At 36.6% G+C, this 16226-nt stretch overlaps 1 protein-coding gene across 1 annotated transcript in view; it reads right to left on the reverse strand.

Annotated features, from left to right (window-relative positions):
* Positions 1-16226, reverse strand: part of POLR3A (RNA polymerase III subunit A) — a 36155-nt gene that overhangs the window by 9459 nt on the left and 10470 nt on the right. The window contains 11 exon segments of the mRNA XM_040562733.1: positions 213-295; positions 381-430; positions 433-466; positions 5110-5223; positions 5923-6093; positions 7687-7824; positions 9116-9234; positions 10350-10461; positions 12687-12859; positions 13127-13291; positions 15314-15452. Of these exon segments, the coding sequence (XP_040418667.1) occupies positions 213-295; positions 381-430; positions 433-466; positions 5110-5223; positions 5923-6093; positions 7687-7824; positions 9116-9234; positions 10350-10461; positions 12687-12859; positions 13127-13291; positions 15314-15452 (1298 nt within the window).

Below are 16226 nucleotides of genomic sequence, written 5' to 3' on the forward strand. Positions count from 1 at the left end.
TGACTTTTTGGCATTTTACCTTAGTCTTGCAAATTTCATGTCACTGGGGACAACTGTTTCTTATTCTTTGTTTTGTAGTCACAATAAAACCAACATTTTTGGAGTAACAATAGCAAACACTCAGTTTTGAGTTACTCCTAGATTGCAAACAAAGCAACAGATACTAAGCTGGCAAGATAAATAAACAGAGAGAAATTAAGCCCAAAACTTACCTCATGTATTTGTCCCTACATGTCTCTAGAAACTTCTCTAGTTGTGTTGGTGTAATCCTATCCAACTGATATAAAACTCGTGGCTGAAAAGGAAATGGAACAGTTGGAAAAGGAATAGCTTATGAAGATGTAAAATAACTACATTGTTAACCCATCGAAATTATTTACCTCTGTTGTGCCATTGTCATTAATACCATACTTGTCCCTTGTTTTTTTATTTTCTCAGAAACACCTTTGATGAATTTTTTAATTTCCTGAAATTACATGAAAACAACAGTAAGCAAAGTTATGTTCTTCATACTGAAATCTTCAGCAGTAAGGTATTTGATCAGAGATCCAAATGAAATGTTTAGAATAAAAAATTATCTGCACAATATGAAGAGAGGAACATCAAAACTTAACACACGCACCAAATTCACTCTCGCGTAACCACAAATTAGTAGCAGCACATGAGGAATATGGTCGACACTGAATAAAAGCATCCTTCCTGAGCACACACTGAAAACAAAAGATTTGACAACGGTTGACCCTTCCTTCCTACTCACCACTCACTAAAACTTCAAAGTTCTCCCATCAAAAAAAGTCACATGAAGTAAACCCTCAAAATCACCATTTTCTGAAAATACTGACACAAAAAAAACATTCTCACTCATTTCTTAGCATTCAAAATAAGTCAATGTGAAAAGACTGAAGCAATAGAATAAAGAGCAAAGAATACCTGCTGAATAGGTTTCAGAGATTTAAGACATACTTTATCGGGGAGTAGGGAACAAAAAATAAAATACAAACAAACACTCAAAACTGATAGAAATATATCAGTCTACCTAGTATAATTCAAATAGCAACTTCTCCGTGCTGTGGAGAGGTCTTGCAAAAAAGTGCATTCAATGTGTAATATTAATACATAAGCCAGTCACTTTCTTATCAGGATTACGCCAGAGTAGTTCTAATAGTCTTTACTGGAATAGAAAGTGAAACAAGACTGTTAGAAATATATCCAAAGTTTCTATGAAACATCATCCAGGCTTTGGGTATAGATATGTACACTAGAAGTCATGAAATATGATTCAGCTTGCTCACGCAAGTGGACTCTGTGCAAGTCATTACCATAAGAGGCTTACGAAAACCAAAACGTGAACAAAAAGCAAGAGGAAATCATTGCCATCTACTTCAATAATGATTTAAGAAAGCCTCTGTGGAGGAGGAACAAGTTAGATGTTTAGAGTCCATTTATACCCCGACAGCCCTGCTTGCCAAACAGACCAAGTATCCCCTCTTCTTCACTCAGTACTGGACTCTTTCCAACTACTGCAAAAGCTGAGCACTGAAAATTACTTGCAAAATTGAGTAAATATTTGAGCAACTGCCCCTTTTTATGACTCCATTCATACACAATTATCTAAACACTTCTATTATATCCTAACAGAATCCTCAGATTCTCAAAATCTAACACTCTTACTGGTATTCCAAGTATTTTCAGATAGTTCATTATGTTCTGTGAATACCAGCACGAAGTTCAAATGAAAGAATTGACAATAGAAATGTGCTGCTGGAATGGATGCTTCAAGTTGTTGCCCACTTGGATGACACAAGTTGCATTCATACATTTCTGCCCCTTTTGCCCTGTAGTAAGTCACTGTAATTCACAAATGAAATATTGTGCGACTTGGAAGATTTTTGACCCTGAAAGCTTAAGATAATTTTTTTTTCTAAAATAAGTTCTAAACAATAATGTGGTGTTGGCAAGATTAATATTTTTTATTTTGGGTGGATTAAAAAAGAATACTGTAGGACTGGAGAAAACTGGAGAAGATCGCTCAGAACACATTATCTAAAGAGAAAACACAGCAGAGAGATCCTTTAAAAGTCACTCCACTTGGAAAGATACTTCTTTTGTGGAGGGGTAGAAAGGGGAAGAAGACAATGCGTGACACTAACTTCTCCTTCCAGAACAACATAGACTAAGCTCTTTTGTGTTTTCATCTACTCATACAAAACCAGGGGAATAATAATAGTAACAACCACAGGAACCCAAAAGCCTTGTTATACTGATGGAAAAATTAGTCATGTGGCTATATGGGGAAAGTCTGCAATAGGAAAGACAAAACACCAAAGCAGCATAGCACAGACTGTAAATACCATTGTGGCCTATTTTATCATCAACTGTTTCTCTTTGACAATCCCAAGTACTAAAATACATTTGTTTGTTTGTTTTTAAACTTCAAACAAACTAAATAATTCTGTTACATATCCTTCTGCAGAGTAAATGTAGGGTACTCTAATGACACGTTATTTCCATGTACTAGAACAAAGAAAGAATGGTGAGAAATGTATGATAAATCTCTGAAGATAAATGTTTTTCATTGTCAAAACGTTTTACTCAAGCAAAAGAGAAAATTAACTATTCCTCTCAACTTTCAGTTATCTTTTGGCAGTTTATCTAAACTATGGCTTAACTGAGGCTACAAATAAAAATGAAAGGTAGAGACAGGCTAAGTAAAGAGTCAGCTGTCTGAGTTACATCTTCAGTGCGATGCTCTACCAGCATACCTATGCAGCTCCCACAGCATGCAAGATGTCATTTTTCACACAGTCCAAACCTATAAAGTCTTTTAGTCAGGACAATTTTACCAAAAAGGCACCAAACCAACTCAGTGATCTACACAGCCAACACTCAGTGAAAATAGCAGTTTGCATTCATCCAGAGTATAAAGCCTCATCACTCAGGTACTTGCACCATTTTTCCCATATGTGAAGCACTGCTAACATAGGAATTCCAACATCGAGAAGCCCACTGAATTACCAAGTGGTACAGACAATCCCACGTGATTCAGCAGGAATCCTTTCAAGCCCAGTCAGACCCACCAGGCAAGTTCTCCATGTGCCACTCACTGTCTAAGCCTTTTTTAGATTTGGATCACACTTCCTAGTGCTTGTCTCCTACCATCTCCAAAAAAAAAAACCAAAAAGTTTTTAGATTCTGTAGGTTTCTAAATTTTTTTCTAATGTCCATACGAAGAAAATAAAAATTTCCCTTTAGCTGTATCTTTATATATTCAAGTATGTTTGCATTACAGCATTAAGCCCTGATGAATTAAGCCCTGAGCTGTTCCAGCCAACAATACGCTTTTTCATCAGTTTATTTCCCTCCAGTGAGGACACAGTGCAGGCTGAATGAATGCTAGTCTGCTTGAAACAGGCTATTTGGACATCCTGTTTTCTAGACTGGAGTGGATAAGGCCATTATAATAACCTCCTCGTAAAATAACAGCAGTAAAAAATGTCTCTGTTCTGGAAGGGAAAGGTAGAGGAAGGGAGAGAAGATCAAAAAACTCATGTTAATATCCATGCAAATTCAAAAAACGCGTTTTAGAATGGAATGTTGTGTACCAAAAGAAAGCTTCCTCAAATTCTCAAATTCTTCAAAATCTTCCAGTTTGACTCTGGGAATTAGTTCATGTCATGGTTTTCATCACTAAAAAAGGACTTGGTCAAATTATTGGGATGAACACCTCCCTTAGAATTTAACAAGCAGTAATGTATATATGCTAATCAGTTACTTTAGCACTATACACACATCTTTAGCTAAAAGCACTAACATTAATGCTCACACAGTGCACACACATGCTACAATTACCTCATTATATTTTTCATAACCTGTTTCAGTTAATGTCTTCAAGGATGAACAGAAAAAAAGAAAAGGAAAGAAGAAAATGTAACAGTATCTGAAACTTAAAAATCAGAAGTAAAGCTCATTACCATTACTGTGATGTAAATAAATTACCTTATTTTCAGGAGGACAGATATAATTTTTACTGGTATGATAAAAAAGAATCACACCTTAAAAAGAGCAGCATTATCTCTGAAGCTGGATATAATTCATTTTTTTTCTTTACAGGTGCATAAGATATAGAGAGTATTTCAAATACAGATATAATAGATTTTTCTACTCTGCTCTAGCAGTGGAGTTACAAATCAGGTTTCTTACTGGTTTTGTCACCTCACAGCTCTAAAGCGCTCTGATCTACTCAAAAGAACCCCTCCAAAAGCAGGTTACTAATTTCATATTGTAATCATTCATTGCCAGATATCAGAAAGTTCATCAAGCAAACACTTTTACATATACACACCCAGGTTAACTCTACAGGTTTTAATCAATGTCTCCTAAAGTAGTCTCAAGTATAGATACTTCCATAAATACTTAAATACTCAATGCTCTTTCAAAAGAACAGTTCTTCACAACTCAAAGTGAAAAGTCATGTGCATATTCTCTCATCCTTGGAAGACATGCAGGTATCTCCCAGAAGATAAAGCCCTTTCAAGCAAAACACTTCATGTGGCTAAAGACTTCTGCTGAGTTAGTATCAAAGGAAAGCAACATACATAGGTATAAGTATAGAATTTATATGAAAGGAAAACAAGCAAATGCCTAAGAGAAGTTATTCAGAAGGTTAATAATATCAAAACCAATGTATGAAAGGGATCATGAAACTTGACCCTAGTAGTCTGCTATATATAGTCATTAAAAATTATTTAATTTCTGACATCCCAGATGAAGCACATTAATTACTGTACCATCGTGCTATAAGCAGAAATTCCAACAAGGTATCTCAGATCAGATCAATGCTCACTCCTACACAAAAAAAATCACTAGATTCTCCTCTAATTTCTTGTTTCTGTGGTCAATGTGAACATCTACTATAGTAAGAACTACTTGTCCTACGTCCCCACCCCCAAAACATACAGAAATATATTAACGAGCAAACTTCTATTCCTTTTGTTAATGCATAAAATTCAGCCATTTCTCCTGCAGATTGATAAAACCATTTTATTTAACTTCCTTGATTTATAAGGTATAGCTAATAAGTGTGATAGGAAAGTGAGATAATGACTTCACCTGCAGAAAACTGTCTCGGCAGCAAAGAAATTCATTCTTCTTCATGATAGATTCAGATGTTAACACCAATTCATTTTTACTGAGGGCTGGTTCACTTCGGCATGGATATACAGCCTTAAGAGGAAAAAAAAAAATACTTCTTCACAACTTCTTCACATAAAGTAAACAAAACTTCATTGTACAGACAGAACAGAGACACATACAACTGATTAACAGTTTAATTTAAAAAAATACACAAGAATTCCATCTTTGACTATCGTGAAGGGCCACATAGGTGTCTACCTAATGAAACCTGAAGGTATATGCATGCACAATCCTAATTGTTTCAAATCATCACACTCAGATTACAGAAAAAGCCAAACCACAAATAAACTATCCTGTTTTCACACATCATAACATTTACAAAGTTATTCATCAGTGTGCTAGGTCAATGACTTAAGAAGCAGTCCAACATAAAAAACATGTATATCTTGATTTATTTATGAATTACTCTGTAATTTTAATCTTACCTAGTACACAACTGAAACAATAGTAACTTAGCTACTGTTTAGTATTACACCCTAGAACTATACCTTAGCACTAAAGAAAACTCTGCTTTTTACCTCTCATTAAGTTTAGTTCCAGTTGCTCTGTTGTAACGTAAAAATACATATATAACCGCATACACATGCTGGAAGACTGTGATCAGGACAACCATAAAGGTGATTTTAAAAAAAAGTTATTTAATTGTAACAATTCTCTGCATAATTTTTTACTTCTTCCTTTAGGCTTTGCAGTCTTTTCACATTTCCAACCAAATTCCGTAATCCTTACCCTGATATTATCTAGAACCCGCTTAAATTCCAGTGGTTCATCCTTCCCTTCCATTGCTGCAGGATCCAAGCCATCTCCTCCATAAATAAACTGAATGATGTCACCAGTAGAACTTCTGACCGTCAAATCATACTGCGAACAAAGATCTTCAAGAGATTTTACCAGCCGCCTCTAAGGGAAAAAAGGTACAAAGGAGGTAAATGGGATCTCTTTAAAAATAGCTATTAGTTGGGATTCCATACATACAACTAGATCTTCACTGTACATTCCCTTAAGCATTAAAGTCAGCAATAACAAAATTTAAAGCAAAAATTTTATTCTCACATTGTCCCCTATACAACAGAAATTCTAAATGCTAAACTGCCATAACCTATTATAGTCTGAAGAGTTTTTACAGTCATTTGTGACAAGAAAACTGAATTTTCGAAGCCTTGTATTCTTCCAATCAGGTTTGTTTCTCAAGCAATACTAACTTTGTGTATGGCAGCAAAACAAGCCAACAATTATTTTCACTCACAGAAAACAGAGCGCTCATCCATCAAAGCCAGTAGTTGCCATTTGTCCACCAGTATTAACTACCTACTGTCTCTGACATTGATTCACTGTAGTGGGAAATCCCTTTGCTACCATTTTCCCTCCTCCATCTCCCAAAAAAGAATGCATGCTATGAATCATCAGTGGTTAAGAACCTTTTTACTTGAAAGATGGACTTCATCATTCTATCAATGTAAATTAGCTCACTAAGGAATATAAACCGGTAATTTTTTTTTTTCCAGAGGAAGAAAAAGGTGAGATAACATAGAAGTTAAGAGATTTTTAATCCAAATTCCAATTGCTATTTATATAGGGTAAAAGTTGACGAAAATTTGCAGGTTACATATTATATTTATATACATTTGTGCACATACAAAAATTGTTCTTGAAGCCTGGGAGACAAGTGGTGTCACTAGCTTATCACTCCAACAGGAACTGATTTCTTTAACTTCGTAAAGTTACTTGTGTACCTCTGAATGCATTCTCAGCCCCACATCATCTTGCTTCTTCTAATGCCTACTACCTTGGAAAGATGCCTATACCTAAAATCCTGAAGTATTTCCACTAAATTCTCAAGACTGTTCATAGGAGCAAGGAGCTTTGGCAGAGGGACATTTATTTTCACAGGAGATACAGCCAAAGACACTAGCAACTTACAGAACTTTAATTCCAAGTCTCTACAGCCCCAGGGGCCTGCTACTTGAAGATGACAGCCATAGTTCTATCATCCAATCTTTCTTTTTTTTTTTTTTTCCTTTTTTTTTTTTTTTTTCCTTTTTTTTTTTTAAAAATAATCCAAGTCGGGTATTTACAGAAAAAATTTTTGTTTCTCATTGTCAAAATACTGTATCTGAAAAAGCACTCACAACTCAAATCAGTGCTATCTGGACAAACCTTACAGCATAGCAACCATGTGGATTTGAAGCACACGCGGTACCTAAGAAAGCAGTCCTCAACAATTACCTAGAATAACAGCTTTTATCATCCATATCCAACAAGAAACAGCTTAATACAAGCATATTACAGTGCCATTGCCTGAGGTCTGTTTCACAAGCCTCATGTGTCTACTGGAGAACAGAGACAAGTCTATTTTGCAGTACAAATTCTATTAAATTAAAAATAAACATCAACAAAAACCCACGGAAGATGTATGCACAACCCCCCAACAAGCACAAAAGAAATAGTCTCCTTTGGCAGGTTAGATAAAATCCCCACCCCACAGACAGTTACCTGCATGTATCCAGTTTCGGCTGTTTTTACAGCTGTGTCAACCAGACCTTCTCGACCAGCCATTGTGTGAAAAAAAAATTCAGTGGGAGTCAACCCAGAATAGAAGCTGTTAGCAACAAAGCCTTTTGCTGCTGGAAGCTACATGAAAGAGCAGAAAAAAAAAGTTAAAATGCAATGTTAAATGTGATCTAAATTCCTACAAATAGTCAGCTGATACATAAACATAGAGCAATTGACTCTGTTATATTTAGCTCTGAAATTCAATGCATTTGAGATCTGACTCAGGCTTCAAAACCCTCATCTAGGTTTTCAAAACTAATACACTTTGCAAACACCACACCAACTTCTAACAATTCAGCTTCCCTTATTGGTAAAAGAATTGAAAGGATGATATGAACATTCATGCTGAAAACTAAGGAATCCAGAAAAAATATAGAGGTATGTACAGAACTAACTCTTTTGAACAGTTTCCTATCACCATTCAGAAAAGTTCTTGACAATGAACTTGATGCAGGCATCCCACTAAGCCAAATAACACCATGCTGTCTCTATGATCACATGTAACAATGTATAGACTACAAAAAGTTTAATCTTGGAACATTTCATTTGCCACTATTTAATAGGCAGTGCTTTCTAATTCACTAAAAAAGCTGGAGTTAAATTTGACATTCCTCCCCATATAATACATGAAGTTTTTCTTCTTTTTTTTTTTCAGGAAATAAAAGATTTTATGTTACAGAATTCAGAAATTCAAATTTGGATGTTTAGTGACACATGCAAGTGTCATGGCTATCATCCGACACAAGCAAAATAACACACTAACAAGTCTGATGGCTGGTACGAAGAGCTTTCTCTACTGATAGTTAAATTCAAATAAGCACTTAAAACAAAACGATGAATCTCATGGATTTGTATTAACAAGTGCGTGAGACTCCTCATTGTTCCTTGTATAAAGCAGCCCATGATATATATCCTAGTTGAAAAAGAAACAAACCAGACTCCAGAATGGTTTAGATGGCATGTTTCACCTGACTGAAGATAACAACACACACCCGGCAGTTGTCCTGAGAAGTCTTAGTACAGTGAAACAGAGTGCAAGACAGACGTTTTAACAAATTATTTTCAGGACTATCAGAAGAGCCAAAATGCATCATGAGACTAAAATTAAACTTACTGAATTAGAAAGGTCTACACCACAGGAAACAGCAAGGCTTAACCGTAAATATTCAAGCTAACGAGATGTCCTACTGCAATTCACAACATTACTATTAATTCCCAAATCACATTCAGAACGCTTTACATTAACCATATGTTTTTGTTTTCCTGCACCATGCCATGACACCACATCCTATCATGCATCCTTCTCAAAACGGTTTAAGTTAACTTGTCTTACTTCTCTTTCCAGTGGACTGTAAGCATATGCAATTACCTTAGAATGCTTCTCAAAGTGAGGCAAGGACCTGTTCTCAAATCCATCGGGAACTCGGGACCCACTGATAGCCTGTTGACCTACACATGCAATCATCTGGGAAATGTTAATGAAGGAGCCTGAAATGGAAGAAAAAAAATTGAGTGATGAGGAATATCAGTGTTCCTCTGACGACTGAATTGCCTTCACTTCTATGAAAATCTGTTATTTAGTTTAGTGATTCTTCAAAAACGCATTTAAAATTGCATCAGTTAAAAAAAAGGTTTTCATATTTGTTGTCCTATTCATATTAGTATTTATGCAGTAACTAAAGTAGTTAACCATGTAGCTAAAAACTATCTTTATTTTTTGAGTCATAGACATTCATGCCACCACTATTTTACTATAGGCCTTATATTATCCTGATTTTTATTATGGGTTGTGGTTTATATATCCCATGATCTTAACCTCTAGGTTTTGCTTCACAATTTCTTCAACAAGCATATTTAAAACATTTTTTAAAATCAAGGGTTCAGTGTCTATCAAGATTCCTACAACAAATTAAGCCTCAGAGAATTAAGTTGCCAGTTAAGCTTTATTTGCTGAACATTTTTGCAAAAGATGACTCCCACCTTCCCAAATCATACATTTGATACAGCCTTCTTTTTAGATTTCAATATTTCTTTAAGACTTTGAAGAATGTCTTCAAAACGCAGAAGTTTCATGCCACCCTGAGGCTTTCCACAATTTCTAGACAGAGGCAGAGTTAAGTAGTTTCTTCAAAATCTTACAGAGAACAAAGGAAAGCTCAGATAAGAATTTAAGTATAAAACAAATACTTACTATATAGGATATCCTTTCGAAGAGAAGCAGTGAAAATGGCTTTATTATTTCCAATTCTTAAGGAAACATTTCTGGATGATTTTTGTGTGTGATACAGATAATTGAAATGGGAGGTGCAACTGATGTCTCTGTGCTGATTAATTCAAGATCAATCATCTAAGAACATTTAAAGTTCTCATAGGGTGCTGTTCAACTTGTGCCAAAAAATTAAAGATACAGTAAAAAGTACATCAGCTTGCTTTCAGTTAACTAGAACCAAACTGTATTTATTGAGGAGTCACTTCGAATTCATATAACGTGAATTTAGTACTTGCACAACTGTCTGTATAAAACAAGCTATAAAGACGGAACAAGTAACTCTGAGAACAGAGATGGAATGAGCAAACTAATTCCAAAGCTCGGATAGTCCTACCTTTAGAACCACAGAGAGCCATAATAAGGGGACTATTGCTCTTGTCCAGCTCTCTGAGACAGGCACTGCCAGCATGATCTCTGATAACAGAGAGTTCTTTAAGGATCAAAGCCTAAAATTCAAGAAAACAGAGATGTGATATTAGTTAAAAATACCATACACAAACAATATGCTATCACTTGCCCACAATACTGTCAGTAGTCAATAGGGAACTCAAAGCAGAATTAAGAGAAGGTTGGATGTTTCTTTGGGTAAAGTAAGTTTTAACTTAACTCGCGTAATCTTCCATTTTGCTGCACAAGAATTCTTTGTTTGGCTAAGACATGGGTAGCTGGGGACATTGCAACCTCTTTTGCTAGTAGCACCAGCTTAAGCTAATTAAACCAAATATTGGACTGAGCTGTTCACTGTTCAATGTGAAATAAAGCCACAAAAAGTAATTTTGGACTGCTCTCACATTATACATTGCCAGCATTTTCAATTTTTAAGAAAACAGTTATATCAAAAACCATAGGCATCTGAGAAGAGGAAGAAGAGTGAAGAACATGGCAAAACTTTGTTCAAGGAGAGTACAACTTCAGACTAGACAACTGTGACAGTTAAAGCACAGTGTGGGGTTTTCTACCCCCCCCCACACACACTTCCTTTCTACTTTTTAAAAGGTAAAAAACAGACATTGATAGCCAATAGAACAAATGTATAAAACCATTAAAGGCAACAAAGTGAGTATTTTTCAGTTGACTTCCTTAAGACCCTGTCTGTAAGTTTTTGGGCAACATGCATTGCTCTTAATATAAGTTTACATGGAAAAAAAAAAAGAAAGAAAACTGAGTAACACAAGTCCACTCAACCGCTGCCCTAACAAGTAACAAGAAAAAAAGAAAAAAAACTTGTGTATATACAGAATTGTAACTAAGAGCATTTCGTTTCTTGAACTAGACTTGTTGCTGTTAGTGTTCTTTACTAACTTAGTACACATGGATAAATGGAATTAACACTATTTCAATTACCTGTGTAATTTTATTCTGTGTCACCTCCACACTTCCAGTGGGGTGGGAGGATCCCAGTTGTTAAGTATTTAGCTAGCATTTGTAGTGGGTTTGTGTGTCAAGGTTTTGGTAGCAGGGGGCCATAGGGGTGGCTTCTGTGAGAAGGATCTAGAAGCTGCCCCATGTTAGGTAAGGGCCCCACTGCTGACCACAGCTGAGCCAATAAGTCATGTTGTTTTGCGCCTCTGTGAGAGCATATTTAAGACAGGGAAAAAAAAAAAAAAAAAAAAACCTGCACCACACAGCAGCTGGGAGAGTGAGAGGAGTGAGGAACAGCCTTGCAGGCGCCAAGGTCAGTGAAGAAGGAGGGGGAGAGGTGCTCCAGGCGCCGGAGCTGAAGTCCCCTGCGGCCTGTGGCGAGGACCATGGTGAAGCAGGCTGTCCCCCTGCAGCCCATGGAGTACCACGGTGGAGCAGGGTTCCACCCTGCAGCCCATGGAGGAGACCACGGTGGAGCAGGTGGACCTGCACCGAGGGAGGCTGCGGCCTGTGGAAGACCCCTGCCGGAGCAGATTCCGGGTCGGACCTGTAGCCCGTGGAGAGGAGACCACGCAGGAGCAGGTGACCTGGCAGGAGCTGCTGCCCGTGGGGGATCCAGGTTGGAGCAGCTTGCTCCTGAGGGATGGACCCCGTGGTACGGACCCATATCTGGAGCAGTTCTTGAAGAGCTGCTGCCTGTGGGAAGCCCATGCCGGATCAGTTCAGCAAGGACTGCATCCCGTGGGAGGGACCCCACAGCACAGGGGACGAGAGTGACCGAGAAGGAGCGGCGGCGAAGAAGCGCTACAGACTGACCATAACCCCCGTTCCCCCGTGCCACTCGGGGGGAGGAGGTGGAAGAGGGTGGATGGGGGAGGGAAGGTGCTTTTGGTTTTTTCCTGTTTCTCGCTTCTCTAGCTTGTTAGTAATAGGCACTAAATCTTACTATCTCCCTATGCTGAGTCTGTTTTGCCCGTCACGATAATTACTGCGCGAGCTCCTCGTCCTTATCTCAACCCTTGAGCCCTTTTCATCGTATTTTCTCCCCATTCCTCTTTGAGGAGGGGGAGTGAGAGAGCGGTTGTGGTGGAGCTCGGCCACCCACCCGAGTAAAACCACCACACATTTAACATAGAGATGCTTGTATGCATCTAAAAGATGAGACAGACAACTAAAGTTGTCTACATAAGGGCCCTACTTGCTCTTCTGAAGTTTCAGTAGACACCTTTGAGCTTTACAAATTATGTGCATATATTCACGAACTTTCTACTGTATATATATACACAGTGATTCCATTTGAAGTGTTTACCTCTAGTGTCTCTTCTGCAGTACAACCAGGCTGCTGCTGTAGTTTTCCAGTGTTCAGAGCTTCAATATACTCATCACATTTCTTATAGCCAGCATTCAGGAGTTCATACTTAGCCTTTAGCAGGCCCTGACCTGGTGTGACATCACCAATTCCAATTGAAAAGCCACGATTAGCTGTCATAAAACAAAAGGATTATAGTATTAACTCAATCTCACAGAAATAAAGTAGAAATTAACATCAAAAAATGTTATTAATTCGTAAACATATCAGCTGTTTCACCATTTGTCAGTTTCAGAACTGGCTTGTGGTGTTTTTTTTGTTTGTTTCCTTGATTTTTAAATGGGATACATTGTATTTGAAGCAAAATTCTTGCTTTATTATTGGGTTATTTCTGCTTTAAGATAAGGTTTCACAAAGAAACTTACTTCACTGTCACTTACATAGATAGACAGGAGCAAGCCTGGCTAGTCGTGACATGGCATCTGCAGCTTCTACTTGTCCCCAGTCTCTCAGCAAGATGTAAAAGATATTGTTCTTGGATCCAGAACCTAAGGTTCCTTTGTCCATGCTGCCACTCATTAACTCACTGTTTTGAATTGTGACATCTACAAATAGAAAAGCAAAAATAATTCATATTTTTTCTAAAACATTACCTAAACTCTTGTGATATGTTATGGAGCAGGTTTGTAAATACTTTGTTCATGAAAAAAAAGAAAAAAAAAGATATTTACCATTTCTATGGAAGTGTATGAATGAGTGAGTATTTAAGGTGGACAATCTACAAACTAATTTTACCCAGAAAAGCAAACATTTATGTATTTCCCTTCCTCCTTAGAAGGGCAACTGTATCTATTTTTAAGACTTCTGAGGATCATGTGAATAATTCATTTCATTAAAGAAAAAATAAATAATAAAATGCTAAACTTCGCTTCCTTAATCAGAATCAACTTTTTAACCTTATCTGTCCAGAAATAAAGTCCTCTATTGTGCATATTTCTTGATTTATTCTGTGTTCAAACCACAGTTCTTGACTTATTTATTATTTATTAAAGCAACTAAACTTCAGAAACTAAGCTACAATTCTCTTTATTCGAAGATTCTGATAATCATTTCACCTCTGGAAGTACGGTTTAAATTTAAAAGACATAGTGGAAGCAGATGTCTCTAGTTAGAAGCATATTGTGAAGACATCCATGCTGGCTTTAGGCCTGTGGCCTGTACATAATGCCTCTTTTAGATGACCTTCTGCTTCATCATGAACCTTCTATTTCAGGCACTGAATCTTCGTTGTGACTTTCAGCCTTTATGCAGCTAGAAAAGTATCTTCTGCACATGAAATTTAGACATATTTGGTATGCAAACCATACAATATATATTAATTCCTAACTTCATTATGCAACTTTCAAAGAACTTATACATGAAGATAGATCCAATTTAAATCATTTTCTGCAGAACACTCTAGATGTCTGTATATGATACTCTATGCTCAATATTTTCAATATGAATTTAGGTACTCATCTTGAACGGCAAGTCAATGGTCTTTACCACTTACTACACAATGATAATACCATTTCTTGAAACTTCAGAGAATTTGCACAATTTTCTGAATAGAATTAGTGTTGCTTTAGGAACCAAGTTTTTTCAGAGAACTGAACCGAGCCATCCAAAGGTTTTCTGCAACACCTGTTACTCTCAAACACAGAAAACAGGAATTCAACCTATACTTCCTAGAACAAAAAGGAAAAAAGGATGCAGAGGAAAGATGATGGTGTATGTTCACACAAGGGAATAAGACGAATTGTTTTGTTGCCTTTCACTCTACATTTTTTCAGGCTGAAAAAAATAATATCTTAATGTTTACAGCCAACTTGACAACCACAGAGTGATCCTGTCTTCCAAAGAAATCTCTCAGAATCTGGTGTGGAGTGTATCTGAGTCCTCAATGGGAATTCTTTCTCACATCACCATTGCATGCCTGAATTACTATAAATCAGTGCTTCCTCCCTACGTACCTATGTTCCTTAGCTCAAATTTATGATCAGCAAGGAGACGAGCTAATCCCACCTGCTCAAGTTCTCTTCCAACTGTTACTACATAATGTTAAATTATTAATTGGAGAAGCCTTGCTCATCTCCTATAGCCTCTTCAACCCTGATGCTGTGCATGCCACTTGCCACTTTGACTTCCCCAAATGGCAGATGGTCTGACCTCCAAAAGATTCTTATCTTCCTGTCCTTATTTCCTAACTCCTTTCACTGTTTGACTAATAATCACTGCATCACTACCCCCACTTGAGATATTTAACTTTTTCCCATTTGCCATCCGCATAATCATTTCTTAAGCTTCTTGGCTTTTCTTATCTTTCTTACCTTTAAATACTTCAGCATCGTAATAAGCCTATCATCACACAACAGAAATTTTATTACAAGAAAACACTTAAGTCTTTTCTTTGATGTTTAGCATGACTTCAACTTTTGAGAAAAAAAATAATATATTTTTCCATTTCAAGAATACTTATGCAAGGCAGTGCTTTAATTCCTCCAGTAAGCTCAACAATAAACTCAACAAAACAGTATCTACAGTTTTGCTGAAGGCTTCCAAAACACAGCTTTAGAAGTGTCACTCACAAGAGTCATTGTAACACAGGTCTTCCCCTTTGCCACAATACTGTTTGCCCTTGGTTCGCAGATTCGCTTTTACAGGACAGTCATCGCTGGGTTTGAGAATGAGGCTGAAAACCTGCTTTCCTGTCCAGAGTGTTACAGGCTTAGGAAAACAAAAGGACAAGAGACAGGGTTACAGAGTTTATGATACAACAGCAGTAAAACCAGCAAGCAAGAATTGTATTGTAAATTTTTGTTTTTAATACATAATCTTTCTATACTGAACTATACTTGTAGCAGTATACAATAGCAATATTATGAATAGGGGAGTATTATGCACTTTCAAAAATATAAAAGTGCTGATTCACAAAAGGCTATCCTTTACGTAAAGGTATACACATGCATTTACTGAAACACACTCTATTTCTCCCTTTGTCACATTTCCCTTCCTGATTAGAAAATGAAAAAAATACAATGCCACATTTGTTTCATTTCCCAAATAGGGTGCCACATTTATATTTAATTCTTTATATAATGCTTCCTATTTAAATTTTTAGGAGGCTCAAGATTCATATAATTATGTACTTCACTCACCTGTAGTTAAACAGAAGTAACTGTCACACCTAGTGCTAAATTTACTCATTTGGAATGACAGAAGCAGTCAAAGGAACAATACTCCTTGTTATCAACGTTCATATAAATTCATAAAATTCAAATTAAATATCATTGCTAAATGCTCTGACCTTGCTTTACGTTACTATTATTATTATTCATTTAAATTTTAGTTTCTCTTCCTGAATAATTATGGAAGTTTCCTTAATGTTACACATGTAACAGTTTTAAAACTATCTACAGACTATAAGAACATATATATGAACACTTAATGATAGTTAAGTTAGAAAATGCACCAAATTCTCTCTAAACAAGTATTTGCCTT

The sequence above is a fragment of the Cygnus olor genome, chromosome 7 (assembly GCF_009769625.2).
Source record: "Cygnus olor isolate bCygOlo1 chromosome 7, bCygOlo1.pri.v2, whole genome shotgun sequence".
Lineage (NCBI taxonomy): Eukaryota > Metazoa > Chordata > Aves > Anseriformes > Anatidae > Cygnus > Cygnus olor.